This window comes from Salmo salar, chromosome ssa11 (genome assembly GCF_905237065.1).
Source record: "Salmo salar chromosome ssa11, Ssal_v3.1, whole genome shotgun sequence".
Taxonomy (NCBI): domain Eukaryota; kingdom Metazoa; phylum Chordata; class Actinopteri; order Salmoniformes; family Salmonidae; genus Salmo; species Salmo salar.
In genome coordinates, this window is record NC_059452.1 from 12,954,664 (window position 1) to 12,982,606 (window position 27,943).

The 27,943-nt window shown below is 44.9% G+C and overlaps 2 protein-coding genes across 14 annotated transcripts in view; both read left to right on the forward strand.

Moving 5' to 3' along the window:
• LOC106562015 (zinc finger protein 536-like) overlaps positions 1 to 27,943 on the forward strand; it is a 183,900-nt gene that overhangs the window by 15,707 nt on the left and 140,250 nt on the right. For 6 of the 13 annotated variants that reach the window (XM_045689038.1, XM_045689049.1, XM_014126534.2 and 3 more), the window contains exons 2-3: positions 2,871 to 2,945; positions 10,695 to 10,738. The gene's annotated coding sequence lies outside the window, so the exon portion shown is untranslated. Of the gene's footprint in view, positions 1 to 2,870; positions 2,946 to 10,694; positions 10,739 to 10,877; positions 10,952 to 27,943 lie in introns of all 13 variants that reach the window. The other 7 variants (XM_045689043.1, XM_014126541.2, XM_045689042.1 and 4 more) reach the window with 3 other exon arrangements.
• Positions 14,824 to 27,808, forward strand: LOC123725235 (extensin-1-like). The gene is made up of 3 exons (XM_045690349.1): positions 14,824 to 14,895; positions 15,058 to 16,086; positions 27,740 to 27,808. Exons 1-3 carry the CDS (start codon positions 14,824 to 14,826, stop codon positions 27,806 to 27,808), a joined length of 1,170 nt encoding a protein of 389 aa, XP_045546305.1.

Consider the following 27,943-nt stretch of genomic DNA (forward strand, 5'->3'; position numbering starts at 1 on the left):
CACACACACACACACACACACACTGCACTGCTCCTACTTCCCGCACACACACACACACACAATTCTCCTACTCCACACACACACACTCACACGCTACTCCCACACCACACGCACGCACACACACACACACATACACATTGACATAAGCATACATGCTAATACACTCATCAGTGCATACTTACAGAGAACAAAGGACTGTACTGTGTCACCTTATATTCATTGTAATAAACAGAAATATCCAATGTGAAAGTTCTGGTATCAAATAGTCAATAATAGTTAGTCTGAACCATGTATCAGATTATCACACACACACACAACACACACAACACACACAACACACACACACACACACACACACACACACACACACACACACACACACACACACACACACACACACACACACACACACACACACACACACACTGTATCCCTCTTAAGATCTGTATGTAGAAAAGAAAGTAGAAAAGAACAACAGTGTACTAATCTTTCTAAATTGGAATAAAATCTTGCCTACTTAAACAGCACATGAAGAACAACAACGGGCCCATTGTTGTCTCTCTGGTGATTGTTAATGTTTCTGAATCTCTGATTTCATAACTTCACTTTCTATAGTGAAAATGTGGAGATTTATTATCAGGATTTTACCACATTCCATTCAAGATTAGGCACATCTGGTAGTGGGTGTTTGATTTGGTTTATATCAAATTGTGTATACAGTATATACCTGGGACACATGGATATTTGTGGGTCTCTATATACCTCTCTATCCATCCATGCGTGTGTGTGTGTGTGTGTCTATCTGTGTTTGTGTGGGATTGTTCTAGCAGGAGCGCTCCTTAAATAACCTACTTTTGTCTGACAACAGCATTAGTTGTAGAGGTGCACATATGCAAAAAGCTATTTGGAAAGGCATCCTCGTTGCTGTCAGCTTTTATTATGCGGGAAGGTGTCATGTTTGTAACGAAGCTGAGTGCAGATGGCAGAGTGGAAGAAATGGATCACTAATTTTAACAATGATTAATGAACAGAGATGGAAAATGAATTACATTGGACTATTGGAGGCAAGGAATATTTGCAGTTAAAATGTTAACTTTGTCTGCCAGGCTGGTGTGGTATTGGGAAGGGGAATGGGTGTGTGTAGTGTGTGTAGTGTCTATAGTGTGTGTAAAATCAACACTTGTCTGCTCTTGACTGCCATTCCCCTGCTTAAACACTGCATGTGTTATACACATTGTTTTCACCCCCTGTGTATCCCACTAGCATTAAAAGAACACAATGCTTAATAGGACAAACACAGCAAAGGTTATCCTGTCTAAAAATGCTATAGTATTTCCTGCACGCTCTGGAATCAAGCCACTGTGTACGTCTATACATTCTGGAGAACTAGTGAGGTAGAAGTCCTTCACCCCTTTCCATGGGCCTTTTTTGGCAGTTACCGTCTGGCCCAAATCTCACACCATCGTTGACCACACCGCTACCCGCCCAAGTACCAACTATTGGGTACGCCAGGACTGTTGGGCCGACTCTTTCTAAGACAGGAGAGGTGAGCTACTCAACTCAACCCCTCTCAAAGGAACATCTGAAAGACCCCAGAGTAGCAAAGTCTCATCCGTGACAAACAGGATTCTGAGAGCAGGAGTTTTCTCTCTCTGTTTCTTTACTGTTTTCTTTTTTTTTCTCCTCCTCTCCTTTTTTCGTTGCTCCCAGTCTTGCGTCTCTATCGGGGCTTGCAGGGTGGGCGGCTTGTGCGATCCTGCATAGTAGGTATATGTGAACTATTTTGAATTTAATTAAGCTCCTGATGGGAAATACTTAAAGGGGGGAAAAAATCTGGAAACAATGTGAGTGTGCGCAGAGGAGATCTCACGTTACCCGGCATATGCTAAGCACTCAGAAAACATACACAATGCCTTTGGTGAACAAGGTAGAGAAAATGCTCCTGGGAGCCAATTTAGAATGTGACTTAAGGCAAGTGTGCCTTTGTGTGTGCTCACGTGTGTGTGTGTGTGTGTGTGTGTGTGTGTGTGTGTGTGTGTGTGTGTGTGTGTGTGTGTGTGGTGTGGGGGCGTGTGTGTGTGTCTTTTCCTATTGAAATAGTAGTGGGGATAAGAATTCCTTTTGCAGGCTCCTGGGGTGGCCTCTTTTGAGAACCACATCTGTGCCCCTCTGCCCCAGCTCCAGCCCCAGCTCCCGAGCCCAGCTCCAGCCCCAGCTCCAGCCCCAGCGCCCCAGCCCCAGCTCCCCAGCCCCAGCTCCCCAGCCCCAGCTCCAGCCCCAGCTCTCCAGCCCCAGCACCCCAGCCCCAGCTCCCCAGCCCCAGCCCCAGCTCCCCAGCCCCACTCACTCTGACTCGACGTGAGGCCTCAACCCAAACCCACTCACTGAGTTACGCTCTACTATAGAGGGGGAACAGGACGTGTAGTTCACGTGGCTCATGCCGACCTGATTATTGGTCTTGTGTGAAGCGGCAGACCTTTAAAAGTAGGATTGCGTAACATTCTGTGCGCTGAAGTTTGGTTCACGTTTTGTAGCGCCTGTCATTTTGGAGGACCTAGCCTCTGTTTCGATTATCAAACGTAAATGTAACCCTTCTCAGTGTTTTTTTCCCATACCATATGCCATGGACCATACCTGTTCTTACTGTCATTATAACACTTGAATTTCATTTAGGCTTCTCTATGTAATGACTGTACTTGTACTACTGTACTTGCACTAGTTCGCAGAATTTTATGAAAATGATCAAATGTTTGGAAAGTGTTTACTGTAATGGCTATGTTGGTGTTGTTTTCTCTGTCGCCATTGTGCACTCTTGTCAAACTTCAATAGCACCGGCACTGAATGTCCTGGTTTGTCTGCTTTGTTTACAGGCGCTTGTCTCCCCCCCCTCTGCAAACCTGTCTGTGTTCTTCCTGAGCTACGTCGGTGAGGTGGCAGTACTGCAGGTATGGATCAGTGGCACCCCGATTGATCACGTAAAGAGCAGGATATTAAAGATGTCTGTCACACTCCCCCTCCTCTGGCATGGTTCTGGGGTGGAATTGAACAAGTGAATGTGAACTTTTCAGCTCAACGCTGTCACCTCCCCTAATCAGGAAGTGAAATCTGTAGCACAGCACTCTCATTTAACTTTCATAGATCCCCCCCCCACCCCAAAAGAAAAAAGAACAATTGCGCTGGAAGTAATGTGATTTCTAAATAAACGCCCGCCTGTCAAAAGCCGAGACGCATTTACTTCCCCAATGTAGCTCAAGGAGACAATTAGCAAACAGAGGTGACACGGTAAACAGGTGCACCCATTATTTCTGGAGCTGGTGGCGATATATCCCCATCTCTGAGACTGATGGTAGATCATGTGACATAGAGGGTGAAGGATCTGTCTGCATCAGGGCTCGGCTGACGGGGTCTGCCAGCAGTTTGCAATGTCCTCCTCACCGTCACTATCATCATCATCTCAAAATATGTACTCTCTCTCTTTACCGTCACAACGTACAGGTTAGATCATGGCTGTCCTCCATGTTTTTCACACCATCTCTTTTCTCATCGCCCGTTCTTTTCTCTTTCTCACTCTATACATCTCTTTTTCTCGCACGCTCTCTCTTCTCCTTGCCCGCAATCCCTCCCCTGGAATTATTGACAAGATTTTATTTTATTTTAATTCATAGTAGACCCTCGTCCAGTGAGAGAGGTCAAGCCGGTTTGTAAAAATGGATTGCTTGTAAAGTGCTAATCAATGGAAACCTTTTTTTCTTGAAGCGGGAAAATTCTAGCTGTAACATTTATTGAAAAAATATTCTACTGTTTGAACTTGAATTATATGACAGCTGTCTTATATACCCCGCAGGACTCCGAAGTCAAAGTATCAGACAGCCTTTGTATACTATACAATACAATAATGATGTTATACTTTTTATCATTTGAAAATTTAGTTCATTATATATATATATATATATATATATTATTTTTTAATATAGAGAAATCCAAAAGTATTTCAATCTTAGATTACGTGAAATGCCATATTTATAAAATGTGTGCTATGTCGTAACAGTGTAACAGCCTTGGTAATTGTCGCTGGTGTTTTGGACTGCATTTGCATGCTGAGATGTATAAATCAAATCTAAAATAGTGAGTCAGTCTTTTGGCTTGTGCAGTATCAGAGGTATGTGAGACAGATCTCAGTCATATTGGATCCATCACAAACACATGCTCTCTCTGACGCATTCTCACACAAGGCACATATGCACGCCGTCGTCAGGCTTTCTCCAAATGATATCTGGGCCATCACAAGTACAGGGACTAGCTACAAAGAGGATTCCATAAATTCCTACCGTACTTCTCAACTCACCTACTCTCGCCCCCTCCAGTATGTGCTATTAACGTTCCACGGACATGATGTAAAAGAGGAATGTCGAGTCTGTTTGGATTGTTTAGGGACGTTGAGACAGCAGAAGGGTTAGCTTATGGGTTAGTTCATAGCAGTTTGATCCGTATGAGGGGACTTTTTCCACCATAGCCTTTGGATGGATTCAGTTAGCTCAGCCTGTCACTGTTGTGAGAATATATCCTGCTGTTAGAAATATGACATGATTGGCATCCAAGGGACACATTTTGTCTCTGACAGTTTTGACAGAATTAGTTGAAGGAGCGACAGTCTTGGTAAGGAGTTATAATGATAATAATTATTTAGCTTTTTTTTTTATTGCAGGATAATTATTGAAGAGGTTCATGTAGTCATCGCTGTAATCAGTAAAGAGAGCTTACAGAAAATCCACAGGGAAACAGATGGTACTTAGTTGTTTTAAAAAAAAATATTAAACCAGTACACTTAGTACCAGGCATAGGATGAGGACAATCAAAAGGAAAAATTATCAAATTAAAATCTCTTCACCCTCAAAAAATAAATAAATAAACGAGATTCACATGCATAATTAGGACTTGTTGGTGTCCTTTGCCAAAGCCACCCAATCAACCCACAACACACTGTACCGATAGAAAAAAAATGCACAAAAAGCCGTTCAACTCAAAGAGCGGTATTTAAACAGAAAATCCTGACCCTTTGACTTTGTCTATTAGCATAGAGTGGATTGCATTGGTCGTTCGCACGCAATCGGCACGAATAAGGTCACTGTTTGTTAGTTTCACTCTTTTGGGATGCGCCTATGCGGCGTCCACCCAGACTTTCGCTGGTGCCCAGGCCTCGGATATGTTTTTTTAAATGATTATTTATTTTATTGTGCACGACCAGTGAGGAAGAAAAAGGCTCTTGCTTTCCAGGGTCGGAGTGATCGGAACACAGAGGCTGCTGCCCTACATTCCTGACTAATTGTATAATTGGAAAAGCTCTCCAAATGAGCGCCCCCCTTTCGCGGGCTGATCTTCCCAGCGCTTCCCCCCTTCAAAGCAAATCACAAAAGAGCATTTTGGGAATAATAATAATTGTAAAAAGCGTCCATTATTAATCTCGTTTACCACCACCACCGCTGCTGATACTCTTGCTACCACACATGGCACCCATACTCATTGGGAGCCCGCCCACCAATAGCGGCAACTTGTCTCTCACCAATATCAGCCATAGGTCAAAGTACAACCTGTGGACGACCCTGGAACTACCCTACTCACCACATTATTTTGGGATGGCCCTGCCTTTAGTGAAAAAGTCTGTGTATAAACTTTTTAAAATGTTGCCTCACTGGCATATAACTGATGATCTACCTGTGAGCTGTCTTTGCTTTCATATTTTACTGTTACACCCGTGCTCATGGTCGAATTGGATTTTCTGATTTATTGCCCCTCTTACCCGCCTTTCATTTCCATGGATATGGAGGGACAGCGGGATGATTTCTGAGGTCGACGGCTCAAACAGGATTCCAAAGTGCAGTTAAAATGAATCTCTTAATTAACCCTATTGATCAGTAAAAAATAGAGGCAAATGTGATTTGCATACACCGAGAGTGATCAATGCATTAACTCATTTTCTTTTTTTTTCTCCAAATCTGATTTCCTCAGTTTTCAAAGTGAGCGAAGGAGAGTTCAGACTAATGTGGATCGATCCTGCATCTTGCAGACCGGAATACAAAGCATTTTATTAGTCACTGAAGGGTGAAACATACCAGGAAGACTTTTGTTTGAAGTTTGATATGTCAGATTCTTTTCTCACTTAACCAAACATTGAAAGAACTCATCCAGTCTCTCTACCTCGCTTATACTCTGTAACAACAGGAAGGATCATAAATCACAGATTTGCTTTGGGAACATGAGATTTAAACAATACTCTATTTGTAAGCTGAATGCAACACATATTAGAAAGGTAATAGTTATTCAGGGAAAACAACATTTGTTTCTCTTTTTATTTAGTGAAAAGCAACAGCAAAAACACCACTCCTACCACCACCGACAACAACAGGAAGAAAAAGCTAAAGGTGTTAAAAAAGCAGTATGCTGCTTTTTCCCAAGAGCAGCTTATTATAGTGTATTGATTTATAAGGCTTTAAACGTGATCCTCCATGCTCAAGTCAAGGGCAAGGAGAGATGGCTGCAGTCGGGCTACATGACAATCATCGGGTGCTGCAGAAAGCCTGTTTCTGAATAGTTTTGGAACACAAAAGGGTAATTGTTTTAGCCCAGATGTTGCTTTCGCACAACAAGCAGGATACAATGTTCCTACTGAGCTGATGAGCCCAATCAGTGAAATGATTAAAAATTGATTTTGTCCCTGTAATTACAGTATGTAAACTACTTAGCCAGGATTGCAAAGGAAGTGATTTTCTAATTACGTATATACTCTGGTGTCTAATGATTGGTTTTTTGAAGTAATGAAGAGAGGGTCCTAACGACTCCTCTGTGTTCTGTTGTTTAAGAAAAAAAAAAGAGACCATCGTTAGGGCAAGGCATCAGGCAGACAAAGAGCTCAAATTGAATTTTCGCCAGCGCTAACATGCACAGATTCTGTTTGTTAGCATGCGATCTGGACGCTAATGGTGGCCATGACTTCTGCGGGGTCACCAGTCCAACAATCTGGACCCGCCAATTAAAACCTCCTGAGTTTATGATGTCATTGTCACCCCCGACACTCCCGCCATTGGCCCCCACTTCTCTCTCAGACACACAGACGAAATACATCTCAATCTAAACCAGACAACAACCACAGCAGTATTTTCATCTTGTAGCATTTAGCAACTCAATATGGTGAGACGGGAATGTAATATTAGAAAGGCTATCCTGTCCTTCAGTTCATCAGAGGTGATGATATCCAAACGCTGCAGTAGCGGTGAGTGGGCAAAATCACAGGGGAAGCCAAGCCAGAAAACAAAGGCAGATTACAACCTATGTGTTGTGATAATTGAATTGTTTGCTCTATAACCTTACTTCATATGCCTTGCCACCGTGCTATATAGACCTAAGGCCGAGACGATAAGAAGACACAGTGGCAGAATAAATTCAACCACACCTTTGTTTCATCACAAAACCGGAGCGCAAGCTCTGTCCGGTGAAGTCCACAAAGCATATTGCATGTAACAAACAGTTACATGACCTACAGCATGGTCAAGCAAGGTAATGTTTCCTAAATTTTCAGACTACTAAACAACTATTGATTTAGAACCACAGAGAGTTACCGCAGGTCACAAAGAAAACAGGAGCTGCCTCCAATATTCCAGCACCATTTTAACTTCAACATTTCAACATCATCAAATCATCTATGCTTAGTCAAATTTTGTGACAAACAGAAAAAAACATGTTGACTCACCATACTTGTAGGGTTGATGAAATGGTCTATGAAACGGTCTATGACTCTTTCATACAGTACACGCATTGCTCGCTAGCCTAACTCCCTTTCATGGGCAATGATGAGCCAGCTAGTTTAAAAAAAAGTTGTTTAAAGTTTTTAATTTAACCTTTATTTAACTAGGCAAGTCAGTTAAGAACAAATTATTATTTACAATGACGGCCTACCCCGGCCAAACCCGGACGACCCTGGGCCAATTGTGCGCCGCCCTATGGGACTCCCAATCCGGCCAGATGTGATACAGTCTGGATTCAAACCAGGGAGTGTAGTGATGCCTGCGAGAAATTGCCAAGAAACTGAAGATCTCGTACAACGCTGTGTACTACTCCCTTCACAGAACAGTGCAAACTGGCCCTAACCAGAATAGAAAGAGGAGTGGGAGGCCCCGGTGCACAACTGAGCAAGAGGACAATTACATTAGAGTGTCTAGTTTGAGAAACAGACGCCTCACAAGCCCTCAACTGGCAGCTTCATTAAATAGTACCCTCAAAACACCTGTCTCAATGTCAACAGTGAAGAGGCGACTCTGGGATGCTGGCCTTCTAGGCAGAGTTGCAAAGAAATCTTCAGTTTCTTGGCAATTTCTCGCATGGAATAGCCTTCATTTCTCAGAAAAAGTATAGGCTGACGAGTTTCAGAAGAAAGTTATTTGTTTCTGGCCATTTTGAGCCTGTAATCAAACCCACAAATGCTGATGCTCCAGATACTCAACTAGTCTAAAGAAGGCCAGTTTTATTGCTTCTTTAATCAGAACAACAGTTTTCAGCTGTGCTAACATAATTGCAAAAGGGTTTTCTAATGATCATTTAGCCTTTTAAAATGATAAACTTGGATTAGATAACACGACGTGCCATTGGAACACAGCAGTGATGGTTGCTGATAATGGGCCATGTACGCCCATGTAGATATTCCATTAAAAATCACCCGTTTCCAGCTACAGTAGTCATTTACAACATGAACAATGTCTACACTGTATTTCTGATCAATTTGATGTTATTTTAATGGATAAAAAATGTGCTTTTCTTTCAAAAACAAGGACATTTCTAAGTGACCGCAAACTTTTGAATGGCAGTGTATATATATATATGCAGTACCAGTCAAAAGTTTGGGTTTTTCATTATTTTTACTATTTTTTACATGGTAGAATAATAGTGAAGACATCAAAACTATGAAATAACACATATAGAATCATGTAGTAACCAAACAAGTGTTAAACAAATCAAAATATATTTTATATTTGAGATTGTTCAAATAGCCACTAGGTGTGTCCAGACTTTTGACTGGTACTGTATATATATGTACAGTATATATGTACAGTATATATATATATATATATATTGGTAAGGTTTTTTGGGAAGCCTGGCTTCCCTTGGCGTCCATGAATACATATCACTGAATATACTAAGCGTGATGTACTATATCTTTGGGTGTCATTGTGCCACTAGTATTTTCCCTGACCTTAATACTCCTTTAAATGTATCACTAACTCTTCTTTATCTTTTATCCCCTTATTCTAACTCTTTAAAGTATACGGATCATAAGAGGTTCAGACCCTCTGTCCTATCTGACTTCCTTGTAGAATCACAAGCTCTAAACTGTTCCAGGTCACACAGCTTCTGTTGTCAGTGCATGAACTTCTGATACAGATTTGACCTAGAATGGAGGCCATGTGTAATATGGGCAAATCTAAAAAGGGTTTCAGGGTTTTACCAGGGGAAATAGAGAGATAAAGCTCCAGGGACATAATGTATTATGAAGAAAACACAAATCATACCACTCAAAATATGTCATTATATCGGTCCTGCTCTTCACTCTTTAGCAACAAACATAGTACTTTGGTAATCGTTTGCATTGAACAGGACAGAAAATAACTAACTGGAAAGGTCTGGTTATTGTTGTGCTCATGTGGTTTTAGATTTTAGGACATTTTTTGGTGACACAAATCCAGATTCATTACAGTGATCCAAAACTTAAGAGAGAGAAAACAAAACTAGGAGAAAAAAAAAAATAACATTGAAATGCTGCCCGTATCAAACTGTTCTTTTCAGACGCAGTTGATTGTAAGAGAAGCTGATAGCACAGCCAGCACAACCTTTTAATAATTCATTTAGTTAGGCTATGATCTATCATTTTGTACCTTTTGACATGCGATATTGAAATTTAATATTGCATCAATACAAATGATGTATTGCCAGTCGGCCCAAGGATGTGGATTGCAAAGAGATCTCAGAACGTCTTTTGAGATCCTTCTCTATTCAAAGTTACATTGTACTAGAGCAGAGAAGCAGAAGAAAAACATCCATCTTTCTGCAGCTTTGATATGTATGTTTAAAAATGACATCTTAAAACGCTCAGGGAGAACTTCTTTCCTCTACCCAAAGTCGTGTCTGAGAAGGGAAGAAAGGAAAGCGAAGGGAACATGACAGTGGTGTTTAGGGGAGACATCTTATGTTGTAAGGATCTTTGACATACTGTTTAGTTTCATGAAATCCCCTGGCAAAACTCTGGAGCTCGCTATGAGGGAGTGTTTGGTGCGACGTCTGTAGTCTAGGCTGTAGACTAGCCTATTTCTCGATTACTGTATATTCATACATTTCCTAGTTTATCGTTCAATCCGTCTTTACTGTTTACTAACTAACCTCTAAATCCCTAAGATGATGCAAACCCATGTTTCTCAAGTTTTATTCTCTCTTGATGTTTTCTTGTAATGCGATAGACAACATGTATTTGATTGTATTGAACTGAGATCCTGATCTGTTTTTATCTGTGGTGCTAATGATTTCCTGTTTGTGCGATATTTATGATGCTGCTCTTGGAGACGAGTCTGTTGGTGTGTCATTAACACTGTCTCTCTCTCTCTCTCTCTCTCTCTCTCTCTCTCTCTCTCTCTCTCTGTTATTTGCTTTTCCAGTGATCTACGGATGTCAATTAGAAGACCCAAAGAAAACACATTAGGTGAGGAACCATGCTTACTGTATTTCTGTTATACCACATAGAGGTGAGACTGAGAAATTTGACCCAACTGACATTTCCATATTCCCCATTTATCTCAAAAACAACACCCATCTACAATTTGAATGTATTTATTTTTTAGGGACCATACCCGTTTAAATGGCTTCCGTTTGGCTCGCGGTGTGCGTCAGCATCAAGCGCAGTGCAGGTTGTCAGGTTAGTGTCCTGGGCCTGTGACAGTGGGAGAGGGATGTCGTGCGAGGAGGCGCTTTGGGGCTCTGTGGGGCCTCTCCCTGTGCCTTATGCTTATTAGTCTACCTGCGAGGGCCTTCTCTGGAGGTGTGTGGGGCAACACCTAGGCAGGAGGGATCCTCTGTGACAGATGACCTCTGTCTGTCGTTCGCCAGACTCACACCTCGCTCTGAGAGGCAGACAGTCAGACAGAGTCCAGGTGGACTTAAGCTGGCTCACCCAGGGCTTGTTGTCAGTGAGGGATCTCCTCACTAGCTCTGGGTTGTCTCAATGGGGGACTGGCCGTGCTATGTGTGTATTTGTGTGAGGGATGTTTGTGCGTTCGCCGTCTAAGGGGGGGGGGGGTAGACTGTTGACACACTTCATATTTCAAAATGTAGGACTGTGGAAAGAAATGAAGATTGATGTGGAAACACGTCTTATAGCAGTAAATATATTATAATTTACACGTATGTGACACATCTCACAAGCATACTGTATATGCATACGTATGATCAAAAACCCACACATATTCACAGGGGGCTCAGATGTTATTAAAGCTATATGATGTAATTGCATTTGATCTCAAATAAACACAAATTCAGTCCATCTCCCACATAAAGATGGCAGATGTGATGGATGACCATATTAGAGCCAGGGGCAACATTAGATTTGCTCAAAATTATTGATCTTTTGTTTGCGAGCCAAGTCGGCAATAAATAACCGTATAAGAGAGATGTGACTCATTATCGCCGTGCCAACTGACAGACCTCTGTCAAAACAACTCTCCTACCTCGCCACTCTCCTCTCTAACTGGATGGGTTTAGTCCACTTTTCATTGTCGAACTATTACTATCTGATTCCCTTAAAATGTTAATCCCACTCAGATAGCCTGTATTATTCAATATTTTATACATATGTATTCAGAGGTTTTCTGTTTTATCCCTACCTTCTTAGTGAAAAAAATCCTTTTATCACACAATGGGTAATTTATATCCATTACCAACATTTTCAATCCTTTTCAGTGCTGCTGTCAGTGCCTTTGGCGCAGTCATGATTAATGTGATCTAATAATAGTATGCCATTATATTTCCTTTAGTAAAACATATACCAACATCCTATTCAGCTCCACCAAATTCATTGCCTCTTAAAATATTTGTCCTTTTTCAGTTAAAAAACAAGAGCGCTGTTTTCTCTCAGGAGATGATTATGAAGGTTTTTAGTGAGAATGGTTTCCTATTTCCGCTCTTATGACTTTGTGTGAGTTTGATGAGTGGTGGCAAGATGGTGGTGGCGTGAGTTGATTTGGACATGTGAGAGTCTTCTCACGCTGCAGGTAACACAACACTGCTTCCCTGCCTCCATTGTTCACTAGTGGCTTTGTGTTTGATCAGAGTGAGGGACATGTGAGCTTCAAGCGCCTCGGCAATCGTTTATCATTTTAGACGCACACTGAGTGGTTCTAGACGTCATGTTCAATCATCAAACCTACAGCCAATGGGTTAAGAATCTCATTAAAATATGATCTCATATTAAATGTTATGTTTCTTTCATTTTCTCCACGAATAGTCTACACATGTTGGTGATCATACAGCCTTCAAGAACATTGTGGTCTCATACGGTAAGAGTCCTTCAAAACGTAGATAGATTGATTCATGTAAATTGACCGAGACAATAATTTCCTGGTTGGGATAGGGGGGGGGGGGTAATGGAGGGGCAGCATACTGACTCTGTTTGGAGCGACTGGAGGATTTGGGGGAGATGTGGAGCGGTCCAAGACTGGGCTCCCGTCCCACCCAGCCGGACGGTCTGAGCCAGCCTGCCACTCGTGGGGGCACGTTTCTGACTGGGGTGCCAACAACCTCCCCCGCTCGCTCCCCAAAGAGGGTTAACCCTTACTGGGTTCTTAGACTTGTATCCAGAATGAACAGGTGGTCGGACAAAACATGGGCATCAATTTCCTCATGACTTATCCCAGTGTGGGCAGAGGGGGAGGGAGAGAGAGATAGATCGGGAGACTGTAACAGAGGGAAAGGAAGAGATAGAGGACAGAGAGAGAGACAGCGAGAGATAGCGAGACACAGAAAGGAAGCTTGTGCGTGTGTGTGTGTGTGTGTTCCTATCATGAACCAGCTTGTGGAGGGTCCCACCACTGTGTGAAATTGACATCAGATGGCCGTGATGACTAGAACAATATCACATCTCGTTTCCATTTAGCAAGGGGCAGCTGAGGCGGGCGGGCAGGTGGGGGGAGGGGGGGGGGGGGCACCTGACCCCGGAGTCAAACCACACTCCGACCTCCACACTCGCAGAACCAAGCACAGCTGTTAACACTTTACATCAAAAACACTATTGTCACCCCGCATATGTATTTTTCCATTCTCAAACGCTATGGTCCAGAATTTATCCTACTTCATTAAGGATAATGTGTATTGAGCCACAGCTTTTTTTTATTTGCATTTTTTTGTCTCAAGTATCCGGTTCCCAAGCAGAGAAAATCAAACGAAACCATTTCAAAGCCAAACAATATGGTCCAGAGTTTAGTGTATCTCAACAATGCACACACTGCACATGCCTCTGACCACACAATTCACCCAGCCCTCTGTAGTTGGGATATCTGTGGTCACTTAGACATGTCAAGATCAAACACTCGACTGCGTTCAACACTGTTGTTCTTGTTATGGTGGGAGGCCTTTGTTTAGTAAGACGCACATAAATAAGCAGAGAGTAACCAATAAACAGTTGGAGAAAACAGCCTTTCTGAGTCAGCATATTTACTAATGTCTGATTACATTTCTAGACAAAAAGCTTGTCGGTTGTAAATAACATACTGTCAAAATGTTATTTACCGACTTTGATATGCACTTCATGTGATGAGTATTTTCTGCATGTTTTATGTGCATGAAAGAAACGTTCCCTCTGGTACTGTACGGGGACCAAGACTGGAAGGTTATGGTTGAAAAGTACCTTTTTTATGTCCTCATAAATGGATCAGTCAAAGGAGAGATTCAGACAGATAGATAACAGAGGAGAGGAGGGATTGTGTACTGGGGTTATTACCATGCAGTAGACTCACCTTTTCCTCCTCTAGCTCCTCCCCATCGACTCTCCCTCTTATTAGGGGAAATCCTTCAGGAGGGGGTGAGAGAGGAGGAGGGGGAGGGGGAGGAGGAGGAGGAGGGGGAGGGGGAGGTGGGTGGTGGTGGAGGCTGTGAGCTCAGCAATTTCCTTCCAGGACCCAGAGTAGACCAGACCAGAGCTAAGCAGAGCGTCACAGTCTGGAGTGAGTCAGGCATTTAGAGGGGGGGGTTAAGAGACGGAGAGAGAGCGAGCGTGAGGGAAGGAGAGGGGGTAGACAGAGAGGGGTAGAGAGAGTGAGAGAGAGATGGAGGGGGGGGAAAGAGAGTGGCCCTGACATGGAATAAGCCCCACGCGTCTGGTGGCACCACACAGTTATTCCCATGATGCAATCTGTGTGGGGTGATGATGATGAGCATGATGACGATGATGAAGGTGATTATGATAATGATGAGTGCACAGACAACAGTTGTCGTGGCTGCCTCTCAGTTTGCATCATCTGGCCCTATATAAATATACAGACGGCCTACATTGGCATACCAACGCTAATGCCCCTTTAATCCCATAAGTGCTCCGTTATGGCAGAGGTGGGTTAGTCTCTTAAAGTCCAAGCTGGCTCTCCTTCCCTCCATCCTTCCATTCCTCCATCCCTCCTCCCTAATTAGGCACCAGAGGCTCTGACTTGAGGGGCTGTGTGTGGCAACAGCCCTGACCTGAGCTGAGCCTGGGTGGTGGTGGTGGTGGGAGCACACAGGACTGCAGCAACCCAGCCAGGAGGCATGTCACAGGGGGAGAGTGCCAGGGTAGCAGTGGACACTCTGGAGGTGGGGCCCCTGGCATGCCACACCAAGGTTAGTTCACCTAGCAGCTGTTTCTAACCCGGCCACAGAAATGCCTTCGCCATCACTCCCTGAATATGTTGAGGAGGTGTGGGATAACATGTAGCACTCATCTGTTGATAGCGGGTAAAACACAGTGCCCCGCATGTTGATTTATATCTATTTATATTAAAGTCAGGATGGCTTGTGAGCCTGACACCTAAATATAGTAGTGTGATGGAGTTAGCACCACCCCCCCACCTTCACCTCCCCCCCATCTTCACCTCCCCGCCACCTTCTCTGTACCTCCCCCCTACCTTCTCTGCACCTCCCCCCTACCTTCACCTCCCCCCACCTTCACCGCCCCCCACCTTCTCTGCACCTCCCCACCACCTTCTCTGTACCTCCCCGCCACCTTCTCTGCACCTCCCCCCACCTTCTCTGCACCTCCCCCCCACCTTCACCTCCCCCCCCACCTTCACCGCCCCCCCACCTTCTCTGCACCTCCCCACCACCTTCTCTGCACCTCCCCGCCACCTTCTCTGCACCTCCCCCCACCTTCTCTGCACCTCCTCCCCACCTTCTCTGCACCTCCCCGCCACCTTCTCTGCACCTCCTCCCCACCTTCTCTGCACCTCCCCGCCACCTTCTCTGCACCTCCCCCCACCTTCTCTGCACCTCCCCGCCACCTTCTCTGCACCGCCCCGCCACCTTCTCTGCACCTCCCCGCCACCTTCTCTCACCGCCCCCCACCTTCTCTTCTCTGCACCACCCGCCACCTTCTCTGCACCGCCCGCCACCTTCTCTGCACCACCCCCCACCTTCTCTGCACCTCCCCCCCATCTTCTCTGCACCTCCCCGCCACCTTCTCTGCATTGCCTCCCCACCTTCACCGCCCCCCACCTTCTCTTCTCTGCACCGCCCCCACCTTCTCTGCACCTCCCCCCACCTTCTCTGCACCTCCCCGCCACCTTCTCTGCACCGCCTCCCCACCTTCACCGCCCCGACCTTCTCTTCTCTGCACCGCCCCCACCTTCTCTGCACCGCCCCGCCACCTTCTCTGCACCACCCCCCACCTTCTCTCGCACCTCCCCCCACCTTCTCTGCACCGCCCCCACCTTCTCTATACCACCCCCCCACCTTCTCTATACCACCCCCCACCTTCTCTCATCTTTTCCTTTTCTAAATTTGGATGATGACATTAAATGGATTTGCTATAATTCTGTGTGTGTGTGTGTGTGTGTGTGGGTGTACATAGTTCTGTGGTTATGAAGTGAAGCATTATGGCAAAAATGCTTAAATAATTTAGCGACCACATTATTTTGTAATGCCATTCTTTCGAAGACTCATTCACTCTAATAAATGCGTTGCTGGAAAGTTCCGGGGATTTTGTGGGGCGCCAGTGAGCGATAGCAGCCACCCGACTCATAGCTCTTGTCTCCCCCTCGATGCTACCATGTGACCTGCGCCATATTCCTCAGGATCAACATTGTGGCCAATTGAAGAAGAAAAAAAGGCCACATATTTTATTTATGTGTCAAAAGTGCGGTGGAACGATGGAGGGATGGAGGGAGGGCGATGTCACTCCATCCGCGTGGATCAATTCACGCAGATGGAGGGCGGATGGTGCACAGAAATGGTAGGGTTATTGATTTATCAAAGAAATACAGTGTGCGTGTTATGCTTAAACGGCCACGTAAACCTGAGCTGTCAGGAGCAGAGAGGCAGAGCGCTGACATTTAGCCACACAAACGGAGCGGATGGATTTACCGCGCCACACGCCCGTCTCAGCCAGATCATATTCTCTATTGTGAGCGCCTGGGAGAGGCTCACTTATGTAGGGGATTTTTCACATTACACCACAGTGGCATAAAAAAAGTTGCCCCCCCTCCTTTATTGGAATACATACCTGGCATTAATACAAGGAGTGGGAGGGAGAGAAAAGGCACACAGCGGAGTCTGGGCCATAAAAAGGATAGTTTAACAATTGATCGAGAGCAGTAGTGGAAATGGCAGCTGTAAATCAATTTAATCTCCGAGCAGTTAAAGTGCGTTTTCTAATGAGGTTAATGTCACATAATGACCACATTCCTCCATTTAAAAGATGCCCTCAAGGTGTTGGAAAAAGATAGATGTCGCCTTGCAACATTAACTCGTCATGACGCAGATGACACTGAGGGGAAAAGTTTCCCCACAAGAGGAGTGCAATGTTTTATCAAAATAATAAAACGTGGAACATTGAAGTGGATGGCGGTTGGGAAAGCAAGCAAGGGAGGGAGGGTTGGGGAAACGCTGGGCTGGCTGGCTAGCACTACAGGACAGAGGCTCAGAAGAGAAGCCATGGCTTTGGAGGAGAGTGAAAAGACGGAATGACCCATCACTAATACACAGTGAATCGGGTTTGCCCTCCAGGGTTTCAGGGTGTTTATGAATCTCTTATGTCATGGGAGACGATACTGGGAGGGGTGGCGTGCACTTTGCGGAGGGCAGTGAAATGCCAACAGACGTGCCAACACAAAAACAACGGGTAAATGATGAGATCATTATTAGACACATACCAAGTCTTTACTTTTAATCTAACACAAATCTTACCGTACTAACATTTGGGCTCTGTCTGTTTTGCAAATCTAAGGCTGAACTACTGTATAGGCACAATGTGCACAACCTGAAACTGAAGAAAGGTTCCGATCCACAGGCCAACCATTTATCACCGAGGCCCTAAAGCTATTATCATGATCTAATTAGGTTTAAGATAAGTCTGTGTCCAAGGCTGCCATGTCCCCAATTCAACAAATTCAGAACATCCCAATTTCAAAATGCCACTCACGCTGTAGGTTGAACGAATACAGTAACTATTAATGCAATTTCATACGACTACTTACACAAGTCCATAAACACGATGACACAGATTTACACACATTAACGCGTACAGTAGTGTGCGTGCATGTTCACGGTTCACTCACTAGAGGCATCATTTTCTCAGCACTGTGCTCTTGCCCCTTCTGTGTTCCTCTCCTGTGCTGTAATGAATTGAGGCGCAGATGAGATGATTTTTTTTTTTTGGGGGGGGGATTACACGCAGGCACTGACCTATAAAGAAGCTCTTTAAGGAGACATATTAATCCACCTGTCCAGAAATACTATATTTATATGTGTATCATAAATCTAGGCTGAGGTAGTCAAATGCCATTTGGAATTACCAACACAGACACGCAATTCATTTTTTAGCATGATTAGCGACAGTGGTGCGACTGGCTGGCTCAGTGGGTGGCAATGATGGCCTGATGCACACACCGTGTGCTCATTACACCAACTAACTGCACTGGGTGTGTAAAGAACACACATGCACGTACCTGCACACAAAGTATATATATATATATACAGTACAGTACAGTATACACAACCTCATCAGAGATGGTCCTGCTGACATCGTGTTCTAGCCACGCTTATGTAATTACACTTGTATAATCCGCGTGGCTCAGTTGGTAGAGCTTGGCACTTGCAACGCCAGGGTTGCAGGTTTGATTCCCGCGGGGGACCAGTATGACAAATGTATGCGCTCAACTACTGTAAGCGGCTCTGGATAAGAGCGTCCGCTTAAATGACTCAAATGTAAATGTAAAAAAAAGTGTTTCTATATTTGCCATACACTTAACTAAAGATATAGGTCACCCCAGAAATCATGACCTGATGAGATGCGTTTCATTCTCTTTGTCATGCCCCGCTCTCCCTTACTGCAATAGGAAGCGAAATATGATTAAGAATGAGGGCTCTCTTTCACCTACTTCCTTCCCTCATCTGATAAAACACAGCTGGATGGCCACAATAAGAGGGAAATAGCATTTACTCCATTTTGATCTGTTCAGGTTTTCTGAAGGGCCACTTTTACCCCGACGAGGGTCTTTCTCTCCTCTTTGATTGATATGTGAAATACGTCTCTCTCTCCGGCTCTAAAGGCAGACCCTGTGTGGGGCTGAAAGGTGCTCATTGTCAAGGCAGAGACACTTTGTCAGGAAACAATACTGTTCCCAAGGCCCCGGAGAATGTGTCAAAAAGACAGCCCCCATTGTGTACTTTAGGAACTTTCATTTTGCGTCTGAGGTCATTTTAATCCTGATGAATTTTTATAGACACTGTGGCGTTCAATAGCTAGCCGGTCTAATGCCTAAAAAATAGGAAAAAAAACCCACCCACAGACACAACTAACAATCCTAAACTTAAAGCATTAAAGGGAGAGTAAAAAGGAGAGGTCTTTGTTGAAGGACACATTGGGGTGTATTTAAGTTCTACAAAGGCCCTCTCCTGAATGGAGCCTGATTTCTGTGACCAGATTTCAAATTCGGGGCCTAAAAATAGCAACGTTGTGATGAAACAGGGCTTGTGAAAAAGAAAACTCTCAAGGGACAGGGATCCTGATGTGAGTTAGACACCCAGGACGCTGAGACGTTGCTACACCGAAGGAGAACAACAAGAAGAGAGACAGCTGGGGAGTATCTGGTATGAAGGAATGATGGAGCATGTTAAATCGCGCAGTGGATTCTTTAACCTTGTTTTTTTATCAGTGTTTTTCCAAAACCACACAATGGGGGTGCTGTGTGGATAGAAGGATCTTTTTGTAATGTACTTTTCTCAACAACACATCCCAGGTTGACTCCTAGAATCCACCTTATCCCTATTTAAACAGCCGTTGTTCTTTTCTGGTCGGATGTTTTTGTTGTCTGGCTGCTTCTCGACCTCTTTTTCGGCATCAAATTGGAGGCACATTTATGCAAATGCCGTAGACACCTACAACCAGAGGAATATGTGGCAGCTGTAGAGGAGAATTCAATTAAGACACCCCTGAGGTGTGGTAATTGATCCGCCAACATTTCTTTCCTTTCTGCCTCTCTCGTTCTTCTCTCCCCCTCTTTTTTATTGCCTTTTGCCGTTGTTGTCTAATGAAAACCCAAACCCTGTTTCAGGATTGAGGAACGCAAATGCCACAGTGACTCATCAGCAGTTATTTAATGAATGTGAAGCTCTCTATAGGTGCCAATGCTGTGCCCCTTACTAACTTGATCACTTTCTTTGTCGTTTTATTTTGTCACCCAGTGTTCATGACTGCTCTTTACATTATCTAACGTCCGACTGTCACGTCCTGACCAGTAAAGGGGTTATTTGTTAATGTAGTTTGGTCAGGACGTGGCAGGACGTGGTTTGTTTTGTGTGTTTCGGGGTTTTTGGTTTATGTTCTATGTTTTCTATTTCTATGTGGGTTTTCTAGTTTGTCTATTTCTATGTTAGTTTTGGGAACGACCTCCAATTAGAAGCAGCTGGTTGTCGTTGCTTCTAATTGGAGGCCATATTTAAGTGGGTTTATTTTCTCTTGTGTTTGTGGGTGGTTGTTCCATGTATAGTCAGAGTGCCTTACAGGACTGTTGTTCGTCGTTCTTTTGTTCAGTGTTCATTTCTATAGTAAATCAAGAAGATGTTTCACATAACCGCTGCAGTTTGGTCCGATCATTACGGCGCTTATGACACTGACGTGCCATTTTGTCCTGATTTCGTTTTGATCTTCGGAACTCCAGAGTGATAAAAGGAGTGTATAAATCGGTCTGTTTTTAAGAAATAAAGCTAATTCAAACAGATGACCTGTTGTCACAGACAGAATGAGGAGCCCCACTGATGATTCATCCCAATGGGAAGTTTATGATGTTGTCCACCACACTGTAACCCGTTGACTTGTTTTCTCCTTATTCTAATTAGTTGAAACTTTCTCTTTCACTGTGCTCGCCCTCCCCCTCTTGCCCCTCCTCCTCCTCCTGTATTGAGGTGCAGGGTTCCAAGTGCTCGATGGTGCATTAATACGGACACCTGCTTTGTTCTGGCGGCCGGTGTATCGCCTGTTTCGCCCGCTCCCCCTCTTTTATCATCCTTCTGCGGTTTTGTCTGGAACGGGCCTACCTGATCTGAGAGCATGGCTGGCTTGGGTTTCACTCTCACATTCATCTTCAAGGGAGGTGGGCATGCAGACGGAAGGCTGGGGGATGTAGGGTATGGATGTGTGTGTGTGTGTGTGTGTATTGTGTGTGTGAACGGACTAGTGGTCCACGGGTCTGTCTGAACTCATTCCCCTCTGACTTACATATGACATGTGTTGTTCTTCCAATGTGGCACGCTGGCTTCAGGTCAGTGGGTTCATCCCCCAGCTTAGGCAGTACATGATAGAATGGAACAGTGTTAGAATCCATCCCACGTCCTTGAAAAATTCAGACTAACCCTCCCCTGACTTGTCATTCCATTAAATCCGAAAGAACTGGGGGGAAAAAAAGAGTAGAATACTTAATATGGCACAATATGTTCTGTTACATTATACTTTCTTAGCTGGGAAAGAGGCAAAAGGCCAGTGAAAAGGAATACTTGCTATTTAATTACTGTCAGCTGAATGAGCTCTGTTCTGTTCGCCCCCTCCCTGATGTAAAAATTCTTATTCACTTAGTATGTAGGTCACATTACAGTGGTGTCTAGTTGTTGGACATGGGCTTAGATAACTGTTTGTTGACTATTAAATGCTTTTGCTGCCTCAGCACCATTTCTAACTGGTATTTTTCACACAGCTGTGCCACTGAAAGGAGGCAACGCTGCAGCAAAAATCATGTCACCCCCTCAGCCTCCTCCAAAATGTGGAGCTGGGTGTTTTAGTACCGTAAAAAGCGATTTGGTGACATGCATTCGAATTAATTTCCTACGATGTGATACTTTTAAGTTCACGAGATCAATTGCACATGAAGCGCGGGCATAACTATGAAGCTAGTCGTTGGAAGGGCAAAGAATAAACAGAGATGAGCTCTTTGACAGAAACCCAATGACCCGTGGTGTTAGCCAAGCAGGTGAATCTGTGCTTTCTGTACTCTTATCCATGTTTTGCTTTCTGTGGCCTTGCGCTCAGCTAATGTCGAGCTGCTTTCGCACAGTGCCGCCTTAATGCTGTGGATAGACCCCAATGTTGCCATAATGCTTTTCTGAGGTTTGGCCTAGCCTGTTGTTTCTGGCCAAACGGGAGCTGTTGGTTGTTCCTCTCTCTCTCCCTCGTATGAAATGAGCCCAGATGGTGATTGATTTTTCAAGTGCTGACATCCCTGCTTGAGAACACGCTCCCTTCCCTCTTTGTGCCGAGCAAGTCAGGCACAATAACATCATGATGCGATCATCAGCTTTGTGCCGCCAAACATCCACCGTTGATTGACAAAGGACGCGCGCACACACGCGCGCCACACACACACACACACCACACACAAAAAAAAGACAACACAACTGGCATAATTCTCAAAGCGTCTTCTCTTTAAAGAAGAAGATGTTGACAATGAAGTCAGAGACACCACCGGAGGGATCTTGGTTCTGAAAACACCAAATATGTCCTGTAATGCAGAGGGGCGATAGCACTGTAGATATGAGACAGACAGTTCTTTGACTGAGCGAGCAGAGCCCGGATGGGTGGACGTGGCTACAGTGCACATTTGCTCCAGCCCCATTGAGTCAACTCTGAAGCTAAATGATGTCATTGGCTAACTAGCCATTCTCAGGCCATTGCCTCGGTTTGCGTGACTAAATACATACAATTAAGGCCCCGGCACTTCTCAATCTCTATGAACTCATTGTTATCCCGGGTTCAAGTGCACTGATAATGGGGGCCGGAGGAAAACAGGCGTATCATCGAGGCGCTGCACACAGAGGGCTGGTGGGTAAAATAGATGTCTCATTATTAGTCGCATTCTCTTTCGCCCAACAGCACAGCACAGCTCTCACTCTTTCTCTCTCTTTGTCCTTTCTCTCTCTCTTTCTTTCTCTCTCTTCCTCTCTCTCTCTGTCGTTTCTATCTCTCTTTATCTCTCGCTGTCCTTTCTGTCTCTCTTTCTTTCTTTCTCTCTTTCCTTTCTATCACTCTTTCTCTCTCTTTGTCCTTTCTCTCTCTCTTTCTTTCTCTCTCTTCCTCTCTCTCTCTCTGTCCTTTCTATCTCTCTTTATCTCTCGCTGTCCTTTCTGTCTCTCTTTCTTTCTCTCTTAACTTTCTATCACTATTTCGCTCTCTCTGTCCTTTCTCTCTCTCTTTCTTTCTCTCTCTTCCTCTCTCTCTCTCTGTCCTTTCTATCTCTCTTTATCTCTCGCTGTCCTTTCTGTCTCTCTTTCTTTCTCTCTTTCCTTTCTATCACTATTTCGCTCTCTCTGTCCTTGCTCTCTCTCTCTGTCCTTTCTATCTCTCTTTCTTTCTTTCTCTCTGTCCTTTCTATCCATCCTTTCTATCTCTCCTTCTTTCTCTGTCCTTTCTATCTCTCTGTCTTTTTGCTCTCTCTGTCCTTGCTCTCTCTCTATCTCTCACTCTGTCCTTTCTATCTCTCGTTTTCTCTGTCTCTTTCTCTCTCTGTCCTTTCTCTCTCTTTCTTTTGCTCTGTCCTCTCTCTCTATCTCTCTTTCTCTCTCTCTGTCCTTTCTATCTCTCTTTCTCTCTCTCTGTCCTTTCTCTCTCTCTTTCTCTCTCTCTGTCCTTTCTCTCTATCTCTCTGTCCTTTCTTTCTCTCTTTCTCTCTCTCTGTCCTTTCTCTCTATCTCTCTTTCTCGCTCTCTGTCCTTTCTCTTTCTCTCTCTCTCTCTCTCTCTCTCTCTCGCTCTGTCCTTACTCTCTCTTTCTCTTTTGTTTTCTGAGGACAATGTGTGGAATCGGTGTCGTCTTTTACGATGCATATTCCCACGTAGGTACAGTATGAACACTATGACGCAGGGCTGTGTGCTGAGCTCTCTGGCCCGCTGTACACTCGTGAAAAGGCCGTTTCCCCTCTGCTCTCCCGCTAATTCTCCCTTTAAATGCATCGTTAGTTCTTTAGGGTGGTGTGAAAATGGCTGGACAGTGGACAGGAAGACAAACGAAGAGAAAATAGCTTGGTTAGATATGGTACCTTATGGATATGAGCTTCGATTTTCTTCATTTACGGTCTTATCAGATCTTTGTGATTTATCAGATCTCTCAGTAAACTGTCAAAAATTGATCATCTATACAAAACCATTATGTCAATTGTGATACTAATTCAGCGGATGGTTTATAATTATATCCACACAAATCAAGAAGAATAGTTTATAATGTTCTACTCATGGAAGTCACATCCTGTCCAATCGAACCACATGGTCAAGTGCAACATTTACGGGGTCACTTCCTTGACTGTTTCAGTCCCCCTTGACAGCGATGCCTTGAAGTCATGTGACACTAGAGTTCAATTGCTTCTGTCTGTCTGTGTAAGAGGATCACCCCTCTCCTCCTCCTCTGACTGCCCCCCCTCCCCAGAGACAGAGCAGACAGAGCTCCGAGTTTTTCGAGGGGTGGGTTCACCTCCGAGATTGGGGGGTGGGGCAGCGGGCGGAACGTGCGTTCCCCTCCAGTCGCTAGCGACCATGTAGGTAAATGGATCTTATTTTGCGGCGCGTCAACACGTGTAAGGGGGCCCACGGCTCATTACACGGCCCTGATCCCGCTGCAGACACACTGATGGATGGAGAGGAGGGAGCCGGCCCCAAAGACTCCTCTCCTTCCGTCGCTCTTTCTGCTCCCTTTCTCTGTCTCCACTCTCTCCCTCCTTCCCACTCTGTCTCTCTCTCTCTCTCTCCCTTTATGTATCTCTCTCCTGTTGGAGGGAGGCGGAGTGGAGGGGCGGGGGGGAGACGAAGAAGCGGCGTTGTGTACCAAGCCTGGGCCTGATTACCAGGGCCACACCACAAGACCCCGTAAATCGTGGTCAGGTTTGATGGTTTTACCAGGTAGTGTTGGGTCCCAGTGTCACCATGAAAGGCTTTAACCCCATCATCCCCGCTCCCGCTCCCCCTTCACTCGTAACCCCTCGCTCAGTTGTCGCCACCACCAACACGCCTGCATCCAGCCAGAGGTTTTCCACTGCTCTGTGCATTCCTCCCATCCACGGAATGCAGGCTTTGCTAGTCAAATGGTTAATTGGTTACAGATTGCTCTTTAACCTCGGGGTTACACACCACTCACAGGCTGTTAAAGTAGGATGGGAAATAGAGTGTGGTTTACAATGCAGCCGAGGGGGGAAAGGTCACCGGATTCCCCACACCACATCTCCAAGGCTCTGTCACTCACTCTCTATGACGGTCACATGACGCTATGGGTTACCTCGCTCTGCATGAGGAGAAGATTTACCCGTTATAGTTCTCACCATAAAACACGCACGCACGCACGCACACGCACACGCACACACACACACACACACACACACACACACACACACACACACACACACACACACACACACACACACACACACACACGAACAGAGAGACATAGAGTACCATTGAAGGGGCTGGTTTCAATCAATGTGTTACTTCAAGGCATCTGGTGAGAGTGGTGTTTTGTCATTCGTCCTCCTCTGTGTGTCGTGAAAAACATGCGCTGTTGGATCTGCGACAGTCAACTTGGCAGAACTCCTTTCAAAACTGGGGGGTGGTTCTGAGAGTTGATACTCTTACCAGTCACTTTAACCCCATGTCCGTCTTGGACTGCTACACCGATCATTCCTTCACATTTACACAGACCCAGTTGTCCACACCAGGCAAGGGTCTGGGAAGAAAGGACAGAAAAAACAGAGCAGAGGTATTGCCATGCGCACTTCTGTGAGCACAGGTACCACGATGCTTTGCTGTCACGGTCTCTGTCTCTCTGTCTCTCTGTCTCTCTCTCTCCTCTCTCTCCTCTCTCTCTCTCTCTCTCTCTCTCTCTCTCTCTCTCTCTCTCTCTCTCTCTCTCTCTCTCTCTCTCTCTCTCCCCTTCTATACTTTCAACCGTTCCAGGCCCAGTCAGTACATAGCTCAGAGTATCTATATCCCAAACGCATTTGGCCTCTATAGAGCAGGTAGATACAGAATATCTGCAGACAAATAAAGAAACCAAACCAATGTAGGGTAAGGGGTTAACATGGCGAGTGCCAATTCTTTTATGATGCACTGGCTGTTGGTCTGATAGAATGAAATGAAGCACAGACGCCTGTTTGTGGAGGCGCGTCTCCTTTGATGCAGAAGAGGGGTGTCATAATCAATATCATGATAAGCATTCAGAAACCTGACCATGTGGAAACATTTCAGAAGACTCAAAAAGCCCTGTAAAGCCATAGTGTCAAGGGCCTTAGTAAAATAACAGCAAGAATGCCGCTCCAGTTGTCGGGGGAAAAAAACTGTTATTATCTTCGTATGTTCCATGAGATGTCCGTCACAGAACGTCTGTTAAATGGTCTAACGCATTACCTTCGTTCTTATCAAAGGCAGTCTGAAGCTGATTACCAAGGACGTTGGATTATCGATCCGATTACGCACTATCCCAATACGCCCCAATAAGTAGGGGTGCTATTGTTTTCACTCGTCTTTCCCTCTGGGTCTGAGTCATGCTGTGTGGGTCAGAGGTCAAACAACGTGGCATAGATCCACTTCTGTTGTCCTCCTCAGTTTCCTCTTCATTATCGTCTGGTGAATATGATTTTCCGCATGACTACATTTTCCAAAATAATTAAGACGCTTGTTTGTCACCTGAATTCGATTTACACTCCTATCCGAGCGTACGAAAAAGCCCACCGTGCGTGTGCACGCCTGTGTGCGCGTTGATAGTGATTCTGGTAAGTAGATGATGTTGAACACGGGAACATCACTTAACGTAACAGTTGGAATCAAACAGCACACGGGAACTGATCGTTATGACAGAAGATAGTTTGCGTGTGAGATGATCATTTTTGGGTATAGGTCCCAGCGCTGAATGACTTGCGATGCTTATCTCATGAATGACTAAGCTATCATTGAGGGTAGATCATATTCCGACGCCATTTTGTATCTTGCCTCTACACTCCTCCACGTCTCTAATCATGTAAGCGATTTATCCTGAATGAGATGGACGGTGTCCCTCTGTGTGCCAAGCAGGCGGGCAGCATGTGCTGGTTTATACACGGTGCAAGATGGAAGGGGATGGCATGCTCACAGTTAATGCCATGGGTTGTTTTTCAGGTCCCCTCTTATACTGCATTTGGACAGGAAGGGAATGAATGTGATTGGCTTTGTTCAGTCTTCCTGGCAGTCGACATGCGCTGACATCTGTTCCCTCCTAACCATTCAAACTAATCTCGATCAGAGCGCGCACCAGACACATACATGCACACACACACACACACACACACACACACACACACACACACACACACACACACACACACACACACACACACACACACACACACACACACACACACACACACACACGTAATTGTGGCACCAGTCATGCAGGGTTCAGTGATGAGGAACATCAACAGCCACAATGGCATATAAAAAGTGGCATGAATTATTAGCAGTGCTTGAGTCTCAGAGCTAGACGGATAGAGGGATCATTATGTGACTGAGTAAAAAGCAACACTGGCATGGGTGGGTGAGAGAAGGCGGCTGATTTGCTCATGCATTCAGGGCTGATTGTGGCAGCGTTGCAAATCTTATTGCATTGCTAATTTATATTATTGGCGGAATAGATGCTGGCACCAAAACCATCATATATCTTAGACATGTGCAATTTGAGGCGGGAGCGGTATGGGGGGGGGGGTTATAGAAGCATAAAGAATTTCTGTCAGTTGTCCCTCTTAAGCAAATAACTGTCTGGATATCTGTGTGTTATAAAAGAAACTGCACGGCTTTCAGAGAGAAAAAAAGATGAAAAGTCCATCGATGGGAAGCTGTTTCAAATTACTCTCAGTTGGGGCCTGAGAAATGGATGTGACGCGTCCAGATTTCATATTTTTGTTGCAATTACCCAAACTCTAAATTAATTCTTTGCAGGCTCTGTGTGATTGTGTTGCGCGCCCTTGAGCAGGTGTTCGCCATATTTGAAGATGACAGTGAGGGTAAGACCCACGCCTCGGCTAATAAAGGCACTCTGTGATGGAGCGCATGTGACAACTCATCTCTAGGGTCTGGGGGGGAAGTCTACCCCCCACCCCTACCCCGCTCTCTCTGGCAGGGATCCCTCTCTGACAGTTAAGGCTGCAGTCTTTGATTACAGGGGATTGTGTAAGGC

Bases quoted from the DNA above. Each gene is read 5' to 3' on its own strand.
- LOC123725235 (XM_045690349.1), top strand. From the start codon at position 14,824: ATGTCACAGGGGGAGAGTGCCAGGGTAGCAGTGGACACTCTGGAGGTG. The intron at 14,896-15,057 runs GTTAGTTCACCT...TTTATATTAAAG, and splicing joins CCCTGGCATGCCACACCAAG to TCAGGATGGCTTGTGAGCCT. The intron at 16,087-27,739 runs GTGTGTGTGTGT...GCCCTTGAGCAG, and splicing joins AATGGATTTGCTATAATTCT to GTGTTCGCCATATTTGAAGA.